We start from the raw sequence: 26,763 nt of genomic DNA on the forward strand, positions 1-26,763 counted from the left end.
ATCAACACACCTTATTTTATTAAGCACCAATGGCGAGTCAGGCTCTGCACCAGGAACATGGAGATAAACAAGACGCAGTCCCAGCCCTCGAAAGGCTTACAGTCTAGTAGAAGAGACCAGCCAGCTTTTGGCTGATTACAATTCTGTGGATTAAAGTAAAACATGGTAGGGTGGGATGGGCAGGGGGCTATCCCAGAGCACCCGACCCAGCCTGGGGTTCCAGATGGTGCTCGGTAGTTATCCAGCTATAGAGAAATAAAAGGTATTCTAGGTGAGGGAACAGCATGGCGAAGGCACAGAGGCAGGAAAGAGCCTCATGCGTGTGGACCTACTAAGAGTTCAGGGCAAGGAAGACACGGAGTGGGAGGCGGCCTGGTGGCAGGTGGGGAGTGGGTACGGGGAATGCCGGAGAAATGCCAAGGTGGCATTTCAGTAAGCTAAAAAAGCATCACAGTAAGCTAAACACCACCCAGTCTGCCGACTCCAAGGTGGGGCAGTGGGTCATCCCACACGAGGCCCCGCCACAGCATTACCAACAAGGGAGTCCTCACTGCATCCTGGCCAAGGGCTTCAACCTAGGGGAGAATCCTGTCCGAAGGTGGCAGCCCTTGGTCCACAATCATTTCCCTGGTCCAGGATGCAGGTTTTGGTCATGATGGGGCATGTGCCTGGAGAGGGTTCAAGCCCAGGGAAACTCCCAGTTTTAAACACTGTCGATGGACACAGAGACTGTGTCCCTGGCCTGCACCCCCAAGAAGTTTACAACAGTTTCCCACCATGGCTTTCATGCCGCATCACGGGCACCATTCTGTGGGTGGGTCCAGATGGAGGGGCCCTCGGAAGGTGGGGAGGAGTATTTACTGACAGGCGGTTTCCCTGCCTCAGACAGGATGCACTCCAAAGGGTTGGGGGAGCAGGGGGGCAGTGCCGGGCTCAGCCCAGAGTCAGAGAGAGAGAGAGAGAGAGAGAGAGAGAGAGAGAGAGAGAGAGAGAGAGTGTGTGTGTGTGTGTGTGTGTGTGTGTGTGTGTGTGTGTGTTGATGGGCTTGGGAGGAAACAGGAAGCATTTGTTACCTGCTTCAGCCTCTGAGGAGACCAAGGCCTGGCGCTGCACGCGTCGGGAGTGCCCGGCTAGGGGGAGGGCAGGAGGTAGTGGGTGAGCAGGTAGAGGAGGCTGGCAAGGCCCACTAGACCTGTCAGGACCCCGAGCCTCAGGGGCAGGTACTCCAGGGAGCGCTCCAGCTCGGCGTGCAGGAGGATGACCTGGCGTCTGGTGCTGCTCCACTCCCCTGAGTTGTCTAGGACATGGCGGGCCATGCGGGCCTTGTCCTTCAGGGGCAGCTGGGCCTCGATCCGGGCCTCTGCGTCCTCCCGGTTCAGGCTGTTCCGCTGCATCAGCCGTGCCAGCTGTGTGTCTCGGTCACTGCGGACGGGCCGGGAGGCTGCTCAGGCACCGCAGGCCCCGGCCTCCCTCCCACGGGCAAGTCATGGCAGGGTTGGGGGTGGGGGGGGGTGGGCGGGTAGTCCCTTCTTCCACATCTCCTTCGGGGCCACGGCCAGGGAGGGAGGCTACTCCCACCTCATCGCACGCTTTGTGGGGACCCTAGTAGCACCATGAGCTCCGGAAGTCCCTCAGCATCAACGGGAGCGGGGGGGAGGGGGGGTTGCAGCCACTGTTCTCTGCCCTCTGAGGTCTCTCTGCCTTGCCACTAGGCCTGCGACTTCCCAGTTATAAGCTGGGAAGATCTGGTCATCTGGCATCAGCTACATCCTGAGTCCCTGGATGGGTGACCTTTACTGGAAGGCCTGTGCCTGCAAACCAGCTGCTTCCTATAGCTCCCCTGGGGCTTGGGCCAAAACAGCTTCCTGACCCACCACACACACCCTTCTCCTTGCCTTCCCACTCCCGCCCTGGACACTGACAGCCAAGACAGCGGCTGCCCTTCGAGATGCCACAGACACGGAGGGACCGGCCAGCCCCAAGGTGCTTGCCCTTGGAGCCAGGGAGCTGGATCTGGTCCTTGGGACAGGACAAAGCGTCACAGTAAGCTAAACACCACCCAGTCTGCCGACTCCAAAGGAAATCCAAAGAATAGGTCTTTCGCCCACTCTGATATTACCACCTAGGTCCTTCCTCAGGAAACTTACTGTCTTGTCTTCGGCTGCGCAGGCTGCCAGGCTGTCCTCTGGAAGGGAGTCAGTCATCTCTAACCTCTCTCTAGCTCTGTGGCTACCCGAGCCCCTCAGGGGGAGTGAGAGGCAGCGGGCTCTGCCATCTGGGGGCTGTCTGCTTTGCCACTAGGCCTGAGCTCTCCCAGCTCTACAAGATGGTGTGGCCTAGACCAGAGGGCCTCCTGGGGTGTGAAGACACACCTTCCAAGGACAGACACAACCTGAACACTGGTCAATTCTAATGCCGTTCAGAACAGAATGCTCCAGAAAATCATTTCTGGCTGGCCAGTCAGAGAAGACTTTGTAGAAGGATGGCGTCTATACCGGCGTTTGAAAAGTAAGTTGACTTCTCATTTCCTTTGTTACGGGGACAGCGTCCTGTCAAGGTTACGGGGCCAATCCCTGCCTGGCTAAGAACAAGGACTGAAGCTTAGGGATGCTGTGAATCTGGGGCTAGGGAGATCTGAGTGAACGGAGGTGGCTTAGAGCCACCTGTGAGGGCACAGCCTTCAGAACGTGTGGCCTAGGCCACAGAGCTTCCTGGAATGTGAAGGCAGAGCTCCCTCACAGCCCTTTCTGGGGCCCAGAGAGAGTCCCATATGTTCAAGGACTGATGCTATTTATGGGAATAGGACTTTTACCCAAACACTTACTCTGCAACTGGCAAATTTCTCAAAAATGTGAATAATCCCATTTTGGTATAATCACACTTTGGTAAATGCCCCGTATTATTTCAAATGCACCAGGGATAGTCTGATAGTTAAAGGAATCCATGAGGGGATCTTTAGTTTTGTCCAGTGTAGATCCGTTTTATGAAAAGCAAATAATCACGCATTCACACGTCTCTGGCCTCTCTCTCGAGCCTGAAAGCGGGGCGTGAACAGCACCCGGGATGCCGGTAAAGGCTCCTGCGGTTGGTGAGCGGGCCTGGAGGGTCTCCTGCAGAACAGGCCCCATTTATGGAACCCAGCATACTTGCCAGGAGCCACAGTGCTCTCTGCTCTTAGTGAACAGACCAAGCCGGAAGGAAAATGCAGCAAGGCAGGGCAGGTGTGGGGTCATCTGGGTCATCTGGGACTGCAGATACAACCAGTGTTCTCACCTCTGCTAGAGGATTCCCCCTCAACCCCTTTTCTGATCCTTTGGTGCAAAGTTCCAATTGTATGAAGACTCCAAGGCAAAGTCTTCATGGAGTGTGCTTGGCCTCTGCTGATAGCCTTTCACGGACAGGGAGTACAGAAGCCAGAGAGGCTGACGGTTTCCATGGGAGACACGGGCCAGAGGGGGCAGGTATGAGGGCACCTGAGTCCCTCCAGGAGGCTCACCAGATTCACACTGGGCTTTCCAGGGCAGCCCTCGGTGGGAAGGGTGGGCAGGGTGCAGCTTAGGGCATGAGCACTCCAGGCCCCACCTCCGGCGGTGCTAGGAGCCTCCCACGCACCAGTCTCTGGAGAGCCAGCCTGTGCCCAAAATACCCACACAGCCAAGTGCCCACCTCTGTGTCTGTCTGCTGTACTTGTGGGTGGCATCCAGGAAGTTTCTGGGAGGCAGAGACACCCTGCAGCCTCATCTACTCTCTCCCCCCACTGGGACTGGGACTCATTTTCTCTGACAGTTTGATCTGGCTCTGTTTGCCAAACCTGGATTCTGGTTTGTGTTGTGTCCTGAGGGATTCTGAGAACAAAGCTCCCTCCTTAGTTGGACTCTGACAGTTCCCTCCTGGCAACTGTCTATTCTTAGGTGCTGCAGGGGGTGGGAGTGGGGACCCTGGACACCCCCTCAAGTAACTCCCCCCTCGAGTTTCTCTTCTGTAATTCAGAAGGATCAGCTCCTGCCCTAAACACCTCATGCTGAAAGGTAAATTGAGTGAAGTAATAATAAATGTGGGAGCTGTCTGGCAAGGTGAGAAGTGCTTAAGGAGGGAAAAGGCTCCCGTGATTAACAACATGGTAGCTCAGGGGCATCTGGGCTGAAGTGCCCCCAATTGCCAGCAGGGGGAGCCCCTCCCAAGCAACTAGAGATGCCTGGGGGCCTTCGCGTCCCACAACTACTTGGGGCACGTCTGGGTCAGGCACAGAAGTCGTTCCTATAGGTTTTGGACACAGCCACCCAAACCCCCAGGGCCTCCTGGTCACCCCGTGGGGAAAGGGCAAAGCGATGTGGGCCATATCTCAGGTACCTGCTTTACTCCGGGGGCCCACGTTTCCAGCCTTGGTCAGGCCTGGCCATGACACACACTCACCAGTACACCACCACCGTGTGCTTCATGTACTTGAGCAGCTTCTTGGTCTCAAACAGCAGGGGGATGTCCAGGATCACATAGCGGTATCCTGCGAAGACGACGGGAAGCCCATGGTTCAATTCTGCAAGCAAACACTAAGCACTGTGTGTCCGGCTAGGGGACAGAGTTGGAGCCATTGGCCCCTACCATCGAGAACTCCCTAGCAAAGGGATATCCTGCGAGGATAGGCATAACCTCAACGCTAGCCGGCTCCAATACCATTCAAAACAGAATGCCGCAGAGAGTCACTTCTGCCGAAGATGATCAGGGAAGGCCTTGCAGGAGGGATGGCATTTGTACTGGCCTTGAAATGCAGGTAGGGCTTCTGATACTTGAACATGAGGGTCTGGAGGTGGGGGTTCCAGGAATGGGGGACAGCAAAGCATCAGGAGCAGCGAGGTTCTACTGCTCTGGCTGTGGAGGCCTCGCGCAATGGGAGGCGAAGCTGGTGAGGTGAGCAGAGCAGGCACCAAGGGTTGAGTTCACCTTGATCTTGAACCTAAAGGGTTGTTATTCACGAGCAAGGAAATGACACAGAGTTGGAGGAGACTGGGAAGTTTCCAGGAGGAACTGGGCCCTTTCTGCCCTCCTTCATTTATCCTGGCTCCAAAAAACCCTAAAAAACAAAAACAAGAGTGTGGCTCCCTGCTGGAGAAGAGTCCTCCATGGCCATCGCTACCAACTCTTCACGAGAGACTCATACAGGGGGCGGCGGCAGGAGCCCCGGAAGGAAAGAGGTGGCTTCTCTGCATTGGAGGCAGGCCTCCAGCCAAGGACTGCAGGGGCTGCTCTGGAGGTGGTGGGTGGTTATGACTAAGAAAATATGTCACTCCAGTGTGGTAAAAGGCACTGGCTGGCCCTTCCAATACAAGCCAAGGCCAGTCAAGGGCGGAACCCTCACCCACGGTGACGGGGGTGTCCCGGGGCTGCCCACCCCCAAATACCGCGGGCTCCGCACTCCTAGTTCTCTTTGGGCCAGGATCTCTTGTGTAGGTGTAAAAAGCTGGCAGGGGTCCCAGAGCCATGAGGGAAAGGGATGGGCACCGCCTCCACCCAGAGATGCCTGCCTCGCTTGAATGGTATCCCACCGCAAACACTTCCCACCACAGAGCCAGACACATGCACAGGGTACAGGGCAGGCGACCCGAGCCACTGTGGTTCCCGTTCCCCAGGATCTGCTGCTCGGGAAGCCCCAGAAAATCCTTCAGCTGAACGAGGGGGTTAGGAGAATGGGCTGTGATGACACGCCTGGGTTTGAGGCCCCCCCACTTTCCCACCATGTGACTTTGGGCCCCCGAACAAACCTCATCTGTGAGCGAAGGCTACCTCCCTCCCAGGAAGATGGTAAGGATCAAACGAGCGAAGGCTCGTAAACCACTCCCAGCGCCTCCCCCAGACACTCCCAAGTGCTCCGTAAATGAGGGTTATTATTACTACCGTTCCCTGGAAGAAGGGGGGGACCCACAGTTCCAGGTCCCCTGCTCGCCTCCCAGCTCAGAACAGAAGCCAAGACCAGACCCTCTCTGGGCCTCTTATCTCCCGTTCCTGCTCCACCCCCACCCGTCCCTGCCCCGACACTGTCCTTTCTCGTCGGCCCCTCTCGGGAGCTCGTGGCCAGCTCTTCGGTTCACCGGCAAAGGGCTATTCAGCTGTCACATCCCTCCTGCTTGATAAGCTCTGCAAACTATCTGGACTCTATTAAGACATCCGTCTGCCTACACAGAGACTTCCCCAACAGCTGGTGATCTTATCTGACGTTTGATTGTACCGACTTTGACAGTTGTATTTGTTATACTCATCAGGGAAAAACTGGGACTGTGGAAGCCACAGCTGTCGTTCCCATTTTTCACCTTATCGAGCTGAAAAGAGCTTTCTGGCTTTTATTTAAGTGGTGGTGGCTGGGGAGAAGGGAGGCTGGGTGGATGACACAGCAGGAGAACTTTGGAGCGGGTGACATTATCTGCTGCTTAATTTCAGAAGGGGAGAGCCGCCGCCGCCTCAAAGCCCTGCAGATGTACTTGCAACTGGCCAGGGAGCGAACGCAAAAGGGCAGGACTGAAAGACAGAAGGCTTCGCTCCTGGGTGGGGGCCAGGAGGGGGTCGTCACACAGACACGGGAGGCAGGACAAAGGCAGAAAGAGTCCAGAGACTCTCCTTGAGGGAGGAGAGAGGGAGGGAGGTCTGCAGCAAGGTCCTAAGGTGCAGCACAAGCTGGCCCAGCAGGAAGGATGCCTGGAGCCCCCCCTCTCCCTGGCCAGAGCAGGGGAAAGGGGGGGAGGGGGGAGGTCAACACCGTGGACGGCTGTCAAGTCCTCTCCTTCTGAAGGAAGGTGCAGGGCAGAGGAAGATGGGGTGGGGAGAGGCTCCCCACTCCACGTGAGAACTTGATGCATGAGAGGATAAAATAAGGCCAGGATCACAGTGCAAAAGCCACGAGAAAACCTAGAAGGCTCCCCCATGCCCTCCAGGAACAAAGTCTCAGCATGGTGACTGATGATGGGGAGACAAGCAGCCAGGCTTTCCATTCTGATGCCCGGGCTGGTGGCCACATATGCCTGAGGCTGGCGGGAAGATCTGCAGGGCCCCCAGGCCAGCCTCCCGCCTGGTCTGAAGCCACTGCCCTCTGCTTCTCCACTCTGGTGGCTGACCCCCTCCTGCACCTGCTCAGGTCACCCCGGCCCAAAAGCGTCCTAAGAACAGGGCTGGCGCTGGGGCTATAGCTTGGGAAAGGCTGCCAACCTCCAGAAGGTTCTTGCCAACTGAGCAGAGACCCCGGCTTTTCCCTGTCCCTTCTTTCAGCCGGCACACGCCAGGCTAACTCTCTCCACTGAGCCCTTGCCCCAAAGGACTATCCTCCACGTAAGGACTCCTCTCCCTGCCCCTGCCCCGCACCTGCCCTGGCCATTCTGGGTCCTCCCCAGTGCCCAGTCTGCAAGCTTACTTTCCAGTTAGCCCGACCAGCACCAAATCTGACTCGACCATGGTTTATACCACGTGGTGATCCACAGTCACTGATGTGGACCCAGTCCCCCGAATAGCTTCTCGAGGTTGGCATTATTAGCCTCACTATGCAGAGGGGCTGGCTCGCTTGACAAAGTCATGCAGCTAGAAGCTGTAAGGCCAGGACTGAAACTCAGGTCTCCAGACTCCACTATTTGTCAGCTGTTACTACTCCCAACCCTGCTAGAAAAATCAACTTACTTCCTGGGGATCGTGGCTCAAAAGCCTCAAGTGTCTCTTCTCACTCAATTGTCAACCTCTTTAAATGCTGAGGGACATGTGCACCTTTCCTCTGGGGCTGCCACGAGGCTCTGCGTGGGGGTGTGCAAAGAACAGTGTGAACTCCACAGCTGGGCCAGCCAGCTCCCCTTCTCCCTGGCTAACCTTTCTGCAGAGGAGGAGGGCCCCGGCCTTGGAAGAAGAGGGCTCTGCCTCACCCCTGTCCCAGGTCCTGGGTCTTACCTCGGAGGAAATACTTGAAGGTCTCCTTCATCATTTCCTTGCGGATCTCAGGGTGGGTGATGGTGTTGAGCAGATGCCGCCGGTCAGGCTGGTTAAAGATCAGGTCCCCCAGGACCTTGCGATTGATGTCACCATTCTCCAGCAAAACCTCAGTGCCAAAGGCCTCCACGATGCGCCGGTGGGCAGGGTATCCAGGCTGGACAACTGTGGCATGAGGAGGGGGCTGGGTCACTCTCTAGAGCCTCCAGGCCAGCCAGAGGCCCCCAAGTGACTAGAGGCAAAATGATGGGGGAACCCACGGGTGCCTCTTTCCGTTGGAGCAAAAACCACATGAGGAGGGAAGGCAGCTGAAGAAAAGAGCAGAGCGCTTGGAACCCCTTGAATGGGTCACAGGGTGAGGTGAAGGAGAGGGATGAGAAGGGGGGGGGCAGGGAGCAAGAAATCAGACCAGGGCCGACGGGAAAGCCTTCCCCTCCTCCGAGGCCTTGAAAGGACTCAGAATAAGGTGAGACACAATGGCAGAAAGGGGTACAGGGGAGCTGCTGCGCAGTCCCATCACCTGCCCCGCCCTAACTCACCGTGGCGGGCGATGACGTCAACATCAATCACCGCACAGCCCAGCTGCTGGAACACCTGGATCACCGAGCTCTTGCCCGAGGCAATGCCCCCTGTGAGGCCCACCAGGAACATCTTCCCAGGAAAGAGGAGGCCAGTGAGAATGCTGAACCAGGAGCCGAGGAATCACTGGAGTAGGGCACGCGTGGCTGGTTGGGATGGCCCGCCCCAGGAATGCCAGAAGGACCTGCCTGGGATGACAGCAGGCCTGATGAGTGTTGGGCCTGAAGACCCAGGGTCGGGCGGGTGGGGGGAGGCGAAGGAATGGAAGGGAAGATGCGGCCTGCCCAGGCAGAGTGGAGTTCTGAGCTTGGGGAACTCTGGATCCAGCCTAAGATAGAAAACTCTTTCCGGACGGGCCTCCAGTAGTCTTTAGAAAACATTCATAAACAAGGCAAACCAACATAGTACAAATTTAGCAATCAAACTGCTGAGTAAGCAGAACAAGGTCAGGTGCTGTTAAGCAGAGTGCTTTCTGGAAGAGCAGTACCCCGCTGCAGGCAAATTTCGCATAGGAAGGGGACACCTGTCCCTCTGTGGTGAATCCAAGGCACTTTCCAGATGCCCACAGAGCCCCCACTCTATAGTCTGGGGACACTGAGGCTCATGGGGAAGAATGTCTTGCCTGCCCACTGCCCCCAGCACCAGCACTGTCTGGGTGGCTCGCCTAGACCGGGAAGAATCCTCCCTCCTCAAGCAGAAGAGGCCCAGATGGGGAGCCCAGAGGAAGCGGTGGCTCGGGGGCCAGGAGGCCTGAGGTTTAGAGGAGTGTGGATCCTGCCGGGGAGGAACGTGAGGGAAGGAGGACAGGCTGTGGGAGGGAACGCTGGGCTGGTGCAGGGGTGTGCGGCTCGCTCAGACTGAGGAGCAGGGGCCTCTGCAGACCCCGTTTCTCTATGCACGATGCTGTGTGACCCTGGACAAGTCGCCTGTCCCTCGGGACCTTGGTGTTCTCATCCGTAAAAGGGGGCTGACGGAACCTATCTTCTAAGGCTGTTTGCAGACCGAATGAGAAAACGCATCGGAAGCCCTCGGGACACTGCCTTTTCCACGGGGAGTGCCCAGGAGAGGAAGTGAGGACGGAGACGTGGGTTGGAAGGCGGGTGCTGAAGTCACACCGCCAGGCCGGGAGACTAAAACAGGCGATCGTGAGGTTGGGTCCCCGTTCTCACAGCCTCCGACCATCTCACAAAAGACTTGTTTCGAGTCGTGTTGCATTTTCTGGAGTAAACAGGGTTACCATGTCTCGGACTTTGCTCCCAGGCTGGAAGAAATTACACTGACGACCAGGTCTCTCCCATCCCTCCCTCAGCATCAAATCACTTCTCTAGCACCTTGAAATCTGTCATGGGACTTTTTTTTTTTTTTTTTGGAAAACGGCAGATTTACTGTCCTAATTACACTTTGCTTGAGCTTATACAGAAATGAGTTTGCTTCCCCTGAGGACACACCGAGTGACAGGGGGAGGCAGCTGCTCGAATGTGGGTGGTGGGGAGGACCAATCCAGAAGTTTAAATCTGCCCAGGCTCGTTCTCCCAGGGCAGCCAGGGGAGGACAGAGGAGAATACCCACCAGAGTCGTCATCCAAATGGAGAGGCCTAACTCAATTATTAAACCATTTGCAAAGCATTTCCCCTCAATCTCTGTGAGCCTGGAGTCGCCCCCCGGTGGTCTCCCTCCAGTTGACACAGAGAGGACTTGAGGGTAAGGTTCAGTTGTCAAAAAAGATCTGTTGTTCACTCAGCTGAAGCTTTGAGATGGAAAATCCAGCAACAGCATTGTAATCCCAGCTCTGTCCTGTCGCCCCCCCCAAAGCCGTGAGCTTGCCTCTCCTCTGCAGAAGACCGATCTGGAAGAATGGGAGTGGAACCTGAGAAGAGGCGGTGGTGGACCGAAGGGGCAAGGGCCAATTCTGCCCCGGGCCCTGGCCCCTGGCTGTTGAAAACAAGCCACTATCACCTGGGCACCCAACTTCGCCAGACTTGGCTGACGGGGCCCCAGCAGAGCATGTGACCTCAGCTCCTGCCCGTTCACAGGACCAGGACCCCTCCCGGGACACGCCAAATGGGAATTTCTAGCGATGGCGATGGCGCAGCTCTGCTGAGTCACAGGCTTGGAATCGACTTTAACTCTTCATTGACAGTGAGCAGATTAAGGACCAGAGAGGAAGGGACGTACCCGTGGCCACAGCTATTACTGGAGCCTGACGTGAATTCAGGGCTCCCACCTCTGACTCTAGACTCCTGCCTTAACATACTCAGGGAATGAAAAATTAATTTATCCTTAGACTAAGAGAGAATAAGGACGGTGAATGTGGCTATAGGCAAATCAATTCCGAGCCAAAGAAAAATGATTTCTAGATGGATCATATTGGTGTTTGCCCTCTGCAGAACAGGGGGTGAGGTCTTACGGACAACAACCAGAGCACAGATGTCAATTCCAGGCTCAGCTCTGCCCCAGACTCTTGGGGTAACTTAATGAATGTCTACCGTTCTCTGTGCTTCGGTCAACCATCTGTGGAAACAGACCAACAGCTGCTTGGCTTCTGTCAGGGAGGCCGAGGGGGTGGAGGAGGACATGCTCTGGGAGGCCGTGGGGGGCCCCTGGCTGAAAGGGGCTGGACAAATAACAGCTGTTCCCATCCAACAAGCCGTCCGCAACTCATTCCTCCGCTAACCGAGGACTGAGCCCCTCTGTGCCTTGCAGCGCCGCATCGGGGACCTCTCGGGTAACCAAAGGAAAACGTAGGTCCCGCCCCTCAGGAAAACTGGACGGAGAGACAGTAACACGTGAAAGCAGCCAAGAACAGAGCAGCCACAGGTGAGCCAGAGTAATGACACGCTATTCACCCTGGGCCGGGGTGTGTGCACGCTCGCACGGACCCACTCCCAGGCCTGCTCACGGACCTGCCCAGGGGGGCAGCTGCAGTGAGCCAGAGCCCATGTCCCCTGTAGGCTTAGCAAGGAGGCAAAGACGGCTGAGGTTCCAACTGCCCCTAAGACTCACCTAGACCTGTCTGGCAGCTCCTTCCCAGGGAGACCCACGGAGCAGTGAGCACCTCGGGTAACCTGTGCTCCTGACCCCGCTGCTGCTCTGGCTCGGAAGTCCTTGTTTCCCCTCATCCCACCGCCATTTGCGTGCAGGCAGTGGGCACCTCACAGCAACTCCTAAACCTGGCCCTGATCTGAATCCCCTATGAAACGTCAGGAAAGGTCCAGAGGACCCGGGCTCCATACTACTGTCCCAGCCAGCGTGGCACCAAAACCGCTGCTAAAATGGAAGGTTAGGGGCGCCTGCGAGGCTTAGTCCACTGAGCGTCTGCCTTCGGCTCAGGTCATGATCCCAGGGTCCTGGGATCGAGGCCCGCATCGGGCTCCCCGCTCGGCCGGGAGCCTGCTTCTCCCTCTGCTTCTGCTGCTCCCCCTGCTTGTACTCGCTCTCTGTCAAATAAAGAAATAAAATCTTTAAAAAAGTAATAAAAATAAAGTGGAAGGTTGTAGACTGTAAGTCAAGAAGCCTGGGTCCCAGTCTCTCTGCATTCTGCCATAAAACTGTGTGACAGTGGGAGCATTCTCACCAGCCTGGCTCAGGGTGGCAAGTGCTCCATAAATAACAAAAAGCTGATCCCCCAAATGCCTGCCCCTGTCTGACCCTCAGTCTCCACACCTGTGAGCGTGGGGCTGATGCTAACTGGGGCTTTCTTCCTCCCTTTTGCAGTGCGGCACTTCGCAGAGCCGTCCGGAGATGTTCGCCTGGGAGACCAATGAATGACAAGACTGCTGGTGGCCCGGGAATCCTCCTCCTCAATACTAAAAGCTGTTCCCAGAGCCAGCTTGGCTGGAGGAGGAGGAGACGCCGAGTCCCATGGTAACAGAGAAAAGCAAATGCCCAGCACAAGAGAAATGGAAGCTGGATTCCGGGAAATAATCCCAGGCCTGGCGGCATCAGCCAAGGCGGGCCTCCAATCCCAGGGGAGCCACATCCAAATCCTTTCTTCTCCCTCACTCTCCCTGTCAGGGGAAAGACAGCAGGGTGTAAAGAAAAGGCTTGGGACCTGAGTCACAGAGGTGGGGTCTGCAGTCCATGAAGTGAGGAGCGAATTTCACTGTGCTCTGTAAATGGTGGTTGGGGGGGGGGGGTCCCTCTCGTTGAGCTTCCCCAAACTGCCTTTCATTTTTTACGCCTTGGGCACCAACAGCCCAGAGAAGATGAAGAAAAAACACTCAAGGAAGAACAGTCTTGGGGTGCCCGGCTGGACTGGTCAGTGGAGCATGCAATTCTTGGTCTCAGGGTTGTGAGTTTGAGCCCCACGTTGGGTGTAGAGATTACTTTTAATCTTTAAAAAAAAGTCTCTCTTGGAATCTTTTCTGGTGGTGTTTCTTAGGGAAAAATGAGAGTAGGCGGCTCCATGGGTCTCCAGACACAAAACCCTGCTGCCCCTTGCTGTCTGTCCTAGCTCTGACTCCACTAGGCCCACCCTACAAACCTAAGTCCCATCCCCTGCACCCAGACCTGGCCAGTGGCCCCTTGACTCCACCCTCCAGCCCCTGCCTGGCTTCTCCCAAAATGGCCAGGGTCAGGGCTTCAAGTGGACTTCTGATCATGTCAGTCCCCTGCTTAAAACCCTCACTGCCTCCCTCCCTCTCCTCCTATCCTCCTAGCCTGTCACAGAAGCCTCTGGGCCCCATGTAACCTACCCACCTTCGACCCCTCTGCCCCCCCACCCCCCCAGTCAAGGAACCTGGTCCAACCTTGCACGCCTGCTTTCTGTCCCTGAATATTCAGGCTCTTTCCCACCTCAGAGCCTCCATGTACTACGCTGCTCCCCCTGCCACCACGCTCACTTCCTAGCTAACTCCCCTAGGTTTATTCTGCATTCATTCCTTCAGCCAGTCAGGCACCAGGCCCTGCTCAAAACAAGAGTGCCTGCCCCCTCCAAGCAAAGCCTGCACTCTACTGTGGGAGGTAGGGGGGTGGGGCGAGGGTGGAAACAATAAACTCACAATATGTATGGTGATGTTAGGTGGGGAGCATATCGAGAGCAATGGGGGTCAATGTCTTTTTTTTAAGATTTTATTTATTTCTTAGAGCATGTGCATGAGCGGGGGGGGGGGGGGAAGGAGCAGTGGGAGAGGCAGAGAATCTCAAGCAGACTCCACACTGAGCGCAGAGCCCAACGCAGGGCTTGATCTCATGGCCCCGAGATCATGACCTGAGCTGAAAAAAAGAGTCAGGCGCTTAACTGACTGAGCCACCCCGGCGCCCTGGGGGTCATCATCTTAAATCATGACCAGGGAGGTCTAAGTGAGGGCCTGAAAGCAGCAAGAAGGCACATCACAGCTCCACTCAGGGCAGCCCTGTCCATCCCCCAACTCAAATCAGGTCCCTGGCCTCTCTCTGCGCCATTCTTTCCTTCCCTGACTGTTTTCGACGTGTTAAATAAAATAAGCTCCACGAGGCCACGAGCTGTGTCATTTGCAACCCTTTGTCTCTGGCATCTAGCTTAGTGCCCAATGTCTATCCATCATGTACCAGGTGAGTGCTACTGGTCAAGTTACTTAACCTTTTGTTGACTTGGTTTCTTCATCTGTGAAGCTAATGGCACCTACTCTGAGTCACTGTGAAGGGTAGAAGAGTTCATACATATAAAGTGTTTCATTCTAAGTGCCTAGCATACATTTATGCCAAGCACTCACCAATGCTCCCCATTAGTTATGAGAAAGTGTTTGAAAGCTCTTTATAGAATGAACAACTGAATGAGTCCATGACTAGGGAAGGGGAGAGAAAATACTTGGGGTCACATTCTCCTGTCAGTGGCAAGGAGGAGGCTGGAACCAACCTCCCAGCCTGCTCTCTTTTCCATGCGAACACGCTGCCTGAGGATAGTATATCCCTCCTGGGGGAAAAAAGGGAAACAAACAAAACACCCCATGGGTTAAGCAGAATAAGAAACTGATACCCGAATGGACACTCTTTCTTTCCTCCCTTGGGAGAGCTCAGGACTCAACTTGGAAGCAAGTTCTGTTGCTTTGCATCTCCCAATCAACAGCCCCAACCTGCCTGTGCTGGGGGGGCCAGGACCTGGCTCCCTCATTAGCTTGCAGCTTCCCTTCCTCCTCCTCCTGCAGCCTCCCAGGATTTCACACCAGGCATGCATGACCTGCCAGACACTTCTTCCAAATTCTTTCCAAAGAGGATGTATCCATTTTGCTCCAATGATCAATATAATCATTCATGAAAACGAGTCATTCCCTGCCTTGGGACCCAATTATTTTCTCGTGGAACCAGTGGTTGAAAAAATATATTGTTTTCCAGTTAACTAGTAAGTGCTATTTTTATCTATGGTTTCCCCACTCCAAATCTTTCATTATTGGGGAGAGGCTGCCGTTTAAACCTCAGTCCAAGTTGTCATCTGCTAGGCCTATTAAGTCAGTACCTCCTCCAAGCTGCCAATTACCTGGAGGGAGCCCCAAGAGAAGGTGCTGGTGTTAAGTCCCTGTCTCCCCTCTCCCCTGCCAATACAAAGGGAAGGGGAGGGAACAGGTCACTCTTCTCGAGCATTCTCCAAGCATAACCCATCAGTGCAGGGAGCTTTTATGGGTGGCCGCGGAGGCTGTTTGCACTGAAATACTATACTGGTGCTTAGCCAGAGGAAGGATCACAGGGAATGCCAACTCTCAGGGGCTTCAGAGTCACAGGGACCTCAGATGGGATCTCAGCTCTGTCCCTTAACTAGCTCTGTGGCCTTGGGCAACTTCAGCATTGTGGGCTTAGTTCCTTGCGTATAAAATGTGATTAATAACGACGACTCATGGGTTTTGTCAGAATTGAATGAGGTGGGGCGCCTGGGTGGCTCAGTCGGTTAGGCGACTGCCTTCGGCTCAGGTCATGATCCTGGAGTCCCGGGATCGAGTCCCGCATCGGGCTCCCCGCTCAGCAGGGAGCCTGCTTCTCCCTCTGGCCCTCCCCCCTCTCACGTACTCTCTCTCTCTCATTCTCACTCTCTCAAAATAAATAATCTTAAAAAAAAAAAAAAAGAATTGAATGAGGTGACACGTCACGGCCACCTCCTCTTCCCCAACTCAGTGTGTGACATGTCACAGTCATTGCAATCTACCCCACTTCCCCAAAGGGCATCCTCCACCCTCTCAGTTGCTCAGGCCACAAACTTTGGTGTCCTCCTGGCTCCTCGCGCACAATCTTCATCCTGCCCACTAGCGCCCCCTGCTGGCTGTGCTCCGCGCTACCTTCACAACCCAGGGGGACACTGCTGGGTCCTTCTACCACTGTCTTGCTCCTGGATTACTGCAGTCGCCTCAGCGATTTTCTTGCTGCCTTTTGCTCCCCAACCGTCTGCTCATGATATAGCAGCTAATGTGAGCCCTTAAAAATGCAAGTCCAGTCATTTCATCCCTTTGCTCAAAATCCTCCAATGGTTCCTCTCTCATGTAGAGCACGAGCCAAGTCCTTACAGGGTCCTTCAGGGGCTTCACGATGGACGCAGCCATCTCTGTTCCCAGCATCTCCTATCACTCTCCCCCGTGATCTCAGCCCTCCAGACACACTGGTCGCCTTGCTGCTCCTTGACTATGTCGAGCATGCTCCCACCTTGGGTCTGTGGATATGCTGTTCCTTCCACATGGAAAGCTCTCCCCCCAGAGGGCTGCATGGCTTACACTCTCCTCTGCCTGACCATCACCCTTTCAGAGACTGTCCCGAATATATAAAACAGCACCCTCATTTCACTCTCTAGTCTCCTCACGGTTCCACTTTTCTTCATAGCACTTACTAACTTATCACTACCAACGTATTACATATCCACATGTTCATCTGTTGTAATCTGCCTCTCCCCAGCATCTGAGCACTACTGTATCCAAGGTGCTGAAAACAGGGCCTGACAAGTAGGAGGCCCTCAAAAACATCTGTTGAATGAATACATAAAGCACGCAGAAAAATGTCCAGCTCATAGGTAAGAAGGAACTTAACATTAACTATTTTATTTTTTATTATTTTTAAAGATTTTATTTGAGAGAGAGAGAGAGAGAACATGCAAACAACAAAACCTTTTCCACATCACTTCCTATCCCTACATTTCTGGGCTGACAATATCTTGGACTCACAGATGAGGAAACGGGGACAGAGAAGGCGAGGTTTCCAACAGGCAGGATATAAGAGGAGCCGCCCCACCTGGGTGGCTCAGTCGGTTAAGTGGCCAGCCGACTCTTGGTTTCAGCTGGGGCCATGGTCTCAGGGTCGTGGGATGGAGCCGTGTGTGTGTGTGGGGGGGTGCTTACAGCTCAGTGCTGAGTCTACAGAGTCTGCTTGGGGCTCTTTCCCTCTTCCTCTCCCTTCCCCACTGCACCCCCACTCGCACGTGCACTTGCACACTTTCTAAATAAATAAAATCTTAAAAAAAAAAAAAAAGAGTGGGGGTGCCTGGGTGGCTCAGTCGGTTAAGTGTCTGCCTTCGGCTCGGGTCGTGATCCCAGGGTCCTGGGATCGAGTCCTGCATAGGGCTTCCTGCTCCACCTCTGCTTTTTCCCTCCCTCGCTCTCTCTCACTCTCTCTCATGAATAAATACATAAAATCTAAAAAAAAAAAAAAAAAGAGTAGCTGCCCACATTTGAGCACTATGTGCCAGGGACATCCCTCATCCCATCTGATCACAACAACCACCCAGTGAAGTCAGTTCTTTGGTTTATGCCCATTCTAAAGGTGAGGAAATGAAAGTTGAAAGAAGTTAGATATTTCTGCATGGTAGTTCCAGGACACCTGGGGCATACTTGAAGATCTTCCAAGGGGCACAAAGGCACAGTGTAGTAGGAATACATTTCCCACTCAATGCCCACTGCCTCTACCAATGGGAACAGACCAGCTTTGGAACATGCCTGCATCCTCTCCTTTCCCAGGTCTCCATTTACCCTGCCCCATCTCCCAGGTTTCAAAGAAAGGCACAACTACCCACCCAGGCCAAAATCTTACTAAGGTGCACTGTCCCTAGTGCAAAATTCCCCTGGCACCACCAAGGGGCACTTGGAAACAACAGTATTCATGCTGAGGATGTGCCTGCCTGCAGTGACTGCGTAACAAATGCTCCTGCTGAGTCAGGTGGTTTCCAAATCTTTGCCTTCAATAAAGTTCAAGGAGGACCTAAAAGAACTGTCTGCTGGCAGGTCATTAATAGTTGATTTCAATGACAGATCACTGTGATTTTTTTTGGCCATAAGTCAGAGGGTGTTCAAAGAGCTGAGTAATATTACCACAACAAAATGTCTTCAAGTCCTACGTATTTATGTACATGAACCAACTTTTTCAGTGCTTATGGCCACAAACAGAAGTTCTGCTCATTCTAGCAAATATACACGATACACACAGAGGAACTTTAAAAAGTTCCACTTAGCTTATTAAGAGAAGCATTTCAAATAAAACTTATGTTTGACAATTGATCAAAACCAGGTTTTGATCAATTGTACATTTTGCAAGTATAAAAACTCAACCCAAGAAAAATAGTTTAATATTACAACCCCAAGACAATTTTCAAAAATGTTTTAACTTTTTTGTTGTTTGTTGCAGAGAAGTAGGATGACAAACCAAAGGTTTTCAAGCATAAAATGTATCATACTAGAAGAAAATTCTGGGGAGGAAATTAGGTAGAAATATAAGTTGGAGGAAAAATAGCAATGTAAAATTTCAAACGTTAAACTGGTTTGTCTATTTTTTTCAAAGGATAAGGGAAATCAAATCACTATGGTATTGAGATTCCATTGCAGATTTACATGCCTAACAGTTTCATTTTTAAAATGTCTAATATTTACAATTAACCAGAAATCATCTCCTTTGAAAACGTCAAGAGAAAATTTTTAGCTATCTAAAAACGTGCCAGTGGGTAGTTTTCAAAACAAACCAAACTTCACTGCTTGCTTGCCTTCAGTTACTAGCCCTAATCTTTTCTCCTAAGGCAAGGCACCAAGAAAGGATCTGAACCCTTTAACCATATTACTCAGGACAGATTCAGACCTTGCACAAGACAGAAGAGGATCTGTGGGAATTTATGGCCCTGCGAAAAGAAAACCACCCCAACCCGCCTGCCTACTTTCTATCCATCAGAGCTCTAGCATTGCCCAAGACCTAGGTCGGCACCCCGCCAAATCCATCTGATGTATTCTGGTAAAATCAGCTATCACCCCCTCCAACTCCCCCCAAAAAAACCCTTTATTCAAAGGCTTCCGTTTCCTCATCTTTAAAATTAGGACTTAATGTCAAGGTTCATTTGGGTGATAATTTTCCCATAACTAAGGGAGAAATAAAACTTCATAAGCAAACTCAAGGACAGAGGTGCCGATGTCTCCATTTGGGAAACGGGAAGGAAGAAAAGTATGGGGCCAGGCCGCCCTCTTTACCAGTGGATGAGTGGGAATCTCATGCTGCCACCCAGGCCTGGTGGGGGGCGGGGGGCGGGGGTCTTCCCTAAAACTTTATAACCAGTCCAGCCTCCTGGGGAAAAGGAAAGTGGAGGCAAAGCCTTGTCTGAGATGATCACTCAGCAAAACAGCAGTACCCAGCGAAGCAGTTTTAATCCACCCTAAGAGGTTATCATTCCCGTTTTCCACATGAGCAAACTGGGAGTCGGAAAGGCACGCAAGTTCACAAGACTGGAAAGGGCAGACACTGGATTCAAAAATAAAATAGGTCAGGGGCGCCTGGGTGGCTCAGTAGTTAAGCGTCTGCCTTCAGCTCAGGTCATGGTCCCAGATGTTGGGATCGAGCCCCGCATCGGGCTCCCAGCTCAGCAGAAACCTGCTTCTCCCTCCCCCACTCCCCCTGCTTGTGTTCCCCCTCTCGCTTTGTCTCTCTGTCAAAAAAATAAAATCTTAAAAAAAAAAAATTCTCTCCCTTTAAAAAAAAAACAACAAAAAACAAAAATAAAATAGACCTGACCACAAAGTTCTGAAGCATTGGGACTTTGGGCTGAACCTGCGTTTGAAACCACATTCTGCCACAATTCTAGCTGTAAACCGCTCTCCGTTTCCACAGCTGTATAACAGGAAAATAACACCTGCTTAGTAGGGTTGCTGTAAAGGCAATGGGCCATGGATGCCAAAGGGGCTGCTACACAGTATGTGCTCAACAAATTGTAGCCCAGGTTTGAAAAAACAAGGCGCGCACTGCCCGCCCCACCGCGCAGCACAACCGGTGCGCCTCGGACGGGGTTCGAAGCGCCCAGAGCCGGGCCCGGCGCCGGGACGCGGGGCCTCGGGGCCTCAGGCGGGGACCCAGCCCCCTGGGACAGAGCAGCCCCGGGGCGCCGCCCCCCCCCCCCCCCCCCCCCCCCCCCGCGCCGGGTCCGGCCGTTGCCGCCCGCCTGCGGGGCGCGCTACGTACCCGAGGCCTCTGACCCGGCCTGGGCCGCCGCCGCTCGCCCAATCTCAGCGGCGCTTACTGGCTCCCGGCGGGCAGGCGGGGCCTCGCGAGCGCGCGCACGCGGACCGGACGTCCGGCCGGCGGAAAGGATGGGCGGGGAAGGCGCGCGGTCCCAGCGCGCGGGGCATGGTGGGCACCGCGGGCTTGCTGCGCCCTCCGAGCCAGAGCCCTCCCACGCCGAGGGGAAAAAAAAAAAAAAAGACCCGGAAAGTCCTAGCTTCAAGCTCAGGCCTTGGCCATCTCTAGGTGTGCAGCCCCTGGCAATAGCTACGGCACGTAACTGCGCGCCTCCAACCCGCCAGGTCCGAAGAGCACTCTGTAGTGCAGCACTCATTGAATTTTCACAGGTGGATACTGCCACTGTCCCCATTTCACACAAGAAACTGATTTTCAGAGGTTAATCCGTTTGCTGTCTTACAGTGTCAGCTGGCTGTAGAGCTCGTTCTGTCCGTGCAAGCCCAGCAAGTCACTTAAGCCCCTCACCGTGTCTCCGCTCTTCAAGTGGGGATAATCACTACTATGCTGTTTGTTGAAGCATTAGAAATACATAAAAATACCTAATGGTGTCTCACATATAGTAGGTGGTCCTTAATTACCCACCTTCCTTTCCCTAAACTGGACCTCTGCTTTCTGCTTCCTTTAAGGTAGGAATCTTGTCTATGTTCACCACAAATATCCCCAGTGCCTAGAACAGTGCCCAGTACAGTAGGGATCTGATACATTGAAGAATGAAATATTTCAACATCTTTCTCTGACCACTCCAGTCCCTGAAACTTTTCCTCTTAATGTCAACAGCACCGGCTGCTATCACCCAATAAATAGGCTTGCATCTCATGATCAAAGGGCCCCTTTGGTCCAAACACCAATCCAGTGTTTGAATCTCCTCTACATCACCTCTGGGGTCTAATCTTGGCCATGCCCAATGTCAGGGAACTGTTTTTCAAGAGAGCTTCATGCTGTCCAAATTTGAAGTCCAGTCCTGACAGTAAGAAAGTTTTTCCTTAGGTAATACAGTATCTCCCCTAGTTCTAATCTGTGGGATCATGCAGAACAATTCCAATTCCCATTCCATAAGGCCAGATCTAATGGCCCGGTTTCCTTCTTGCATCAAACAATTTACAGATAACCTAGCTTTGTGGTTCTCAACCTTTTCCCTACTCCTGACACATCAGAGGGATACACAACTCCCATCAGTAACCCTGGTTGCCATGGCAATGACAGGGAGAGGAATATACCTTCCCCTCTCTCAAATTATCAAGCTCTTCTTGGGGTATATTGTTAGGAAACCCCTGCAGATGATCCTGCTTTTCCCAGACACTGCCTTACGGTATTGTGAGCATTGGTGTACAGGCAGGGGCCTTGTCTTTTAAGTAGGCGTCTTTGTGGTCCGGTGGACCAACAGTAGCTGCAACTCTGCTCTGCATCTCTGCTGGGATGATCCCAGAGGAAAGGCTGAAGGATGCTGCAGGGCCTTCGACCCAGGTACGTCCTTGGAACTGAAGCTCTACCTTGGCAGTTTGGAGGTGATGCCATCAAGGATTTTTTCGGCTCAAACACATAACGTCTTTTACTCAGGATAGCAATAATAAACTGGCTCTGGCTGCTTACACGGTCTCATTTCATCCTGACAGTGACCTGCATCTCAGTCACCCCTGTGTCCTTGGCATTAAGCACGATACATGGAATACGGTGCTGCTTCAAGTTGTTTGATGAACAACCCTCTAAGTCCGAGAGAGATGACTCCTTTGACTCCTGGGTCTTTGACTCTTGGTTCTTAAAATTAAATTTACTTTCCGTATGTTTATTTTAGATAAATATTAATATGCAATTAAATTTATGCCATACCTTACAAATACCATTAATATTTATCCTTTATTAAACAGCCTCAAAAAAAAAAAAAAAAACCTCCCATAGGTTGTCACCAGCTGGAAGATAAAGTCCAAACTTCTTCTGAAACTTAAGGCCTTCTGTGACCTGGCCCCAATCACCCCGCTAGACATGTGTCTCACCATATGTCTCACCATATGTTCTCCCTTGGGAAAAGCCAAGAAGGAAAGTGATTTAGTTACTGCACCAGACTTTGTGTTAAGACACCAGGTTCAAGTCTGAATTCATATTAAGTAGCAGTGAAACTTCAGACTAATCATTGAACTTCTTGTGTTCTCGTTGTAATAAGGGCAGCAACACCTGCCCTGCTCATTACACAGCGTCAGAGACAGTTGATGGTGGGGATCAAAGAAACAGTGTGCTAGCACATTTTGTGAGCAATAAACACTATACAAACACAATGGGTCACCATACTGCGTGTTCCTGCCTCTGCCCTTTCCCTGTAACCCTTCTTTCTCACCATTCATTCATTCATTCATTCACACATTAAGTAATCCAACAAATGTTAATTGAGGGCCCACTCTGTGCTGGCCCAAAGGATACAGAGGTGAGGAAAATCCAACATATTCTCTGCCTTCACAGAACACAGGGTCTTGTGGGAGAAAATGGTTGCAAAGTGTATAACCACACAAACAAAAGTAAAATTGCAGTTGTGATTCCAGCTCAGGGGTGGGTCCACATGGCCCCCAGAAATTATAATGGAGGATCCGGCACTTAAGTTGCCTCCAAGGCCAAGTTCAAAGTCTGCTTTCTTCAGGAAGCCCTTTCTTTTTTTTTTTTTTTTTTTTTTTTATTTATTTGACAGAGAGAGACAGCGAGAGAGGGAACACATGCAGGGGGAGTGGGAGAGGGAGAAGCAGGCTTCCCGCGGAGCAGGGAGCCCGATGTGGGGCTCGATCCCAGGACCCCGGGATCATGACCTGAGCCGAAGGCAGACGCTTAACGACTGAGCCACCCAGGCGCCCCCAGGAAGCCTTTTCTAACAATGCTGCCCCAAAGATCTGCACCCCCTGCCCCACCCTGAACTGTAGTTAGCTTCTCTCTCTAGCTCATTTAATCATACCCAGTCAGGCCGTGTATTTTTTCAAATTGCACCTGGTTTTCCCAACTTTACTGTAAGTGCCTTCTAGCAGGGAATGGCCGGCACACTCTTAAATTCCACAGATTTAAGCCACAGAAGGCTGGACCCACTGCGTTCCAGACCCATGTGTCAGGCGCTGTCATAGGAAGGAAGGGTACCCTTCCTGAAAGTGAGCTCCAGGGGAGACAGGAAGCTGCCAAAGACCATCTCCCTGTCCCTTATTCACAACTGAGCAAACTACCCCTGTTCTTCAGAGGAGAAAGTCTCTCTTCCTTAGGACAGCCAGGCTGCTGCCTAGTATGATCTTTCAACAACAAGAATTTCGTCATCTCTTTCCCCAGCTAAAAACCTTTCCAGCAGCTTCCAGTAGTCTTCAGGATAAAGCCCAACCCCCTCAGCATGGCCTCCATATCCCTCCTGGTCGACTCCTGCCTGCCTCTCTCGTCTCAACCTCCAAAAGGCTCATATAATTCTCGCTGCGGGACCTCAACAGCACCCCACTCTCAGGCAGCTGGACTCCCCCAGCCCCCACCCATTTGTCTGGTTCCCCTTTGAAAACTCAGCTCAGCCATCTTTTTGTCCAGAACCTCTTTCCCCAGGCTAAGGGTGCTTCCAGGGTCCTGCTACATCTGGTGTTCCCACTCTCTCACACACTGTATACCATAATGGTCAGTGTGTGTAGCTACCAACGTGTAGAGTGAAGCCAGCATGGGGACAACTGTGTTGTTCTATCCCTCATTCTCTAGTTCCTGCCATAGAGCCTGGCATGTGGTGAGTGCTCCAAGGTGTTGAATAAATGAACCACAACCTGGCTCATGCTTTCCTAGGCCCATTAGAAGAAATGGATCTCTGACATGCTGGGAGTACAGCAAGGGCCTTGATCTGTGATGGACATCGTGAGAAAGTTTTTCTTTGATTATCACAGGGAATGCTGACTTCCTGGGAAGGGAAATAATAATTTATTAGGCACTGACTGTCTCAGACACTTTACTGTTTTACCTGCATTGTCTCATTTTTTAAGTAAGGACACTGAGGCTCAGACAGGTTAAGTGACTTGCCTAAGGTCACTCATCAGGCAGAGGTAAAACCAGAATTTAGAACCCAGGGAGTTAGACTCTGAAGCGTGTTCTCTTAATCACTATATTCTACTGTCTCCAGTAATAACTGTGAAGGGGTTACAGAGGTATCCACAGTAGAAGTAAACTCCAGAATCTGCAGTTTCACAGGCACATTCCTCAGCCACCCTTTGGGCTCTGCTGTACCTCACTGCCTTTGTAGAACGCTTCAGCCAGAATGGGAAGGATAGAAAGAGCCAGAACTAGATGGGAGAATCCTGCTATTTTAATGTGATGAGGCACTCAGGAAGCTGGGAATGTCTACCTTGGAAAAAAGAATTTTAGGGAACCAGATATTAATTGAAGAATATGTAACAATTATATCGAGGGACACAGGATTATATGCTTCCACGTAACTCCCTAAGGCAGAACTTGGCCAACCTTCAACCAGTGAGAACTGTCTGAAGGTGGAAGGCTCTCTGTTACGGGGTGGGGGGATGGGGAGGAACAAATATGAGAACTCTTGGAATCCCAAGAAACTATCACAGACCCAATTTAGGAAACCCTACACTGTACTGCTTTTGGTGATTATTCTGTCCCAATGTGACAATAAACTTGAAGGTAAACTTACATTCCAAAATCACATGTGGCAATATTCAGTTTTCAGTGGTCATTTTTAAAAAGTATCACATATACTCAATTTCTTTTTAAAACCATAACATTTAAATTTTATTACAGAGAAATAACGGATTCTACAAAATCTAAGTGAGCATTCTACCTTTTGAAAGAGCCTAAGGGGTAGGGGGGGAATAAGTGCTTTTCAGGTGCCTTTGAACTCTGAAATTCTCAGAGGTGCTGGATTCCAGAACTTTGGACTGGTACTTGCATTCTCAGCTTGGACATGACAGTCACATTGCCGGTCTACATCCCAGAAAGGCTCTCCACTGAGCAAAAACTGCTCAGTTTGCAATAAAATACAAGGCAGTGTCTTTCTAAGCTTTGAATTGCAAGAATGGCAGGTTCCACAGTGGACTCTATAATCACTCTGCCCTGGTCATGTTTCATTAGCTTTTGTTCAACCTCTGGGAGAAAAGAAAATACAGGGCTGGGAATTCGAATGTCAGATGTGGGTTCTGGTTCTGCTACTAGGTATCTTTGTGTTTTTTTGTTTTGTTTTGTTTTGTTTTGTTTTTTTGCAAGCTCAATTATCTTCAAGTCCCCTTCCCTACCTACTTTACAAGGTCACATGAGCTACAACAAGTGAAACATTTAGAAATTAAATCCATCTAACACATGTAAGGCTTTATTTTGATTATCTCTGACATCTTCTTCTGGCCTGCAGCTGCAAAGAAGACATCATATTGACAGCACTCTTGGTCCTGGAGAGATGAATGTGGGTGACCAGTGCTCAATCTGAGTGGGTGTCCTTCCCTTCTAAAATCAGATATAAATGATTGGGGGTTATCTGCTGTTTCAGATCATATTTACTCCTGCGCTTGCCACTGAGAAAAATTAATTGACAACATTTAGCTCTTTTTTGTTTTGTTTCCCTGAGTCAGATGCGAAGTGTTTCTTCCCACTTTCTCCCTCTTTCCACGTTGAGAGTTTCCCAATGGCAAAGATCATTCCTTTTTTCGGCCATGGAACTCTCTGAGGGTAAGAACATGTCCTTGCCGTACCACCCACAGTCCAACCTGAATGGGAAATCTCTAGAAATGGGAACCATGTCTTCGGGCGCTGGCCTCATGCCTCAGGTGCAATTACTCAAACACAGGGGTGAGACCCAAGGGACTGAAGCATTCAGTCAACGCTAAAATGAGGTTAAGATGCCACCATTACTTTCTAATAACTGATTTCCTTGGGTAGATGAAGCAGACAATGGGACTTCTGTAGTGATAGAGAACTCAGAGGGCCGAAGGGCCGACAGATCCAAATTTGTACACTGATTTTGCCACTTACTTGCTTTGTGACTGCCCGATTTACCACCCAATCTGGGCCACGTTTCTTAGTCTGTGCCAAAGGGAAATAATAATACAACGCATCTTCTCGGCTTGTTGAGAGGATTAAATGAGATATACGAAAAGCCTTACCCCAGACTCTGGCATTTAAGTGCTTTTTAAAAAGCGGATGTGGAGAATCCTAGGTGCACTGTATGAGTTTCGTGGAGACCTGTAGCTGGAGACCAAGAAGCGGCAAAGCCGGACCGAGCAGTCAGGTCTCCCGGCTAAGGATCGGTGCCTCTGCACACCACAACCCACCGCCTCTCAAGAGGCCTCCAACTCCCGACGACCCGGGGCCGCCTAGAGTCCCCAGGCAGGAAAGGCGGCCAGGAGCCAACCTGGCTTCTTACAGCAAAGGCTCTCCAAAAAGGCCTGATGCACTCGGGGTCCTGGTGGGTAGCACCCGCAGGCCTCAGGCCTCATTACTTACCCGGTAATGGTAACGGTCCTTAACGGTAGCCAATAACGGCTCACCTGTGGCCGAGGCACTGGCAAGGGCAGGCTGAGGTCAAACCTTGGATTTTGGCGCTTCATCCCGAAACCCTAAGCAAGCACCGAACTACAATTCCCAGCATGCCACGCGGCCGCCCGGTTGCGGAGCGTCGGCCCCGCCAACCTTGGGCCCCTTCTTGCCTCAAAATGCGGCTGAACGCCCAGGACTTCCGGGTAGTGCTGGCCCCCCCCCCATTCAGGACAGCCTCCCTTTATGATTTCTGGGTATTGTAGTCCACGTTCTTCCGGTTTCGCCAGAATGAGCTGTTTTTAACTACGGCTCCCTTCGACACAAAAA

At 52.1% G+C, this 26,763-nt stretch overlaps 1 protein-coding gene across 7 annotated transcripts; it reads right to left on the reverse strand.

The window, feature by feature from the left end:
- DCAKD (dephospho-CoA kinase domain containing) lies at nt 1-26,599 on the reverse strand. 7 transcript variants are annotated; one of them, XR_003515359.1, is made up of 6 exons: nt 19,912-20,025; nt 8,493-8,720; nt 7,915-8,118; nt 4,414-4,501; nt 1,074-1,422; nt 1-143 (listed from the first exon to the last, which is right to left on the reverse strand). XR_003515359.1 is itself a non-coding variant. In XM_027568106.2 (5 exons), the coding sequence occupies exons 2-5, from the start codon at nt 8,602-8,604 to the stop codon at nt 1,131-1,133; spliced, it is 696 nt and encodes a 231-aa protein (XP_027423907.1). In that variant the 5' UTR covers nt 26,404-26,599; the 3' UTR covers nt 1-1,130. The 7 variants fall into 7 exon arrangements, 6 of the variants coding, with proteins under 6 accessions (XP_027423907.1, XP_027423905.1, XP_027423902.1 ...); XM_027568106.2 differs by lacking the exon at nt 19,912-20,025 and adding an exon at nt 26,404-26,599 and having other exon boundaries at nt 1-1,422; nt 8,493-8,604; XM_027568104.2 differs by lacking the exon at nt 19,912-20,025 and adding an exon at nt 26,404-26,599 and having other exon boundaries at nt 1-1,422; nt 8,493-8,716.
- Nucleotides 26,600-26,763: the final 164 nt, after the last annotated feature.

The sequence above is a fragment of the Zalophus californianus genome, chromosome 16 (assembly GCF_009762305.2).
Source record: "Zalophus californianus isolate mZalCal1 chromosome 16, mZalCal1.pri.v2, whole genome shotgun sequence".
Classification (NCBI taxonomy): Eukaryota; Metazoa; Chordata; class Mammalia; order Carnivora; family Otariidae; genus Zalophus; species Zalophus californianus.

Coding starts and splice junctions, on each gene's coding strand:
- DCAKD (XM_027568106.2), bottom strand. CDS start 8,604: ATGTTCCTGGTGGGCCTCACAGGGGGCATTGCCTCGGGCAAGAGCTCG. Junction 4,502..7,914: donor CTTCAAGTATTTCCTCCGAG/GTAAGACCCAGG, acceptor TCGTCTTCGCAG/GATACCGCTATGTGATCCTG. Junction 1,423..4,413: donor CACACGGTGGTGGTGTACTG/GTGAGTGTGTGT, acceptor GCCCGTCCGCAG/TGACCGAGACACACAGCTGG.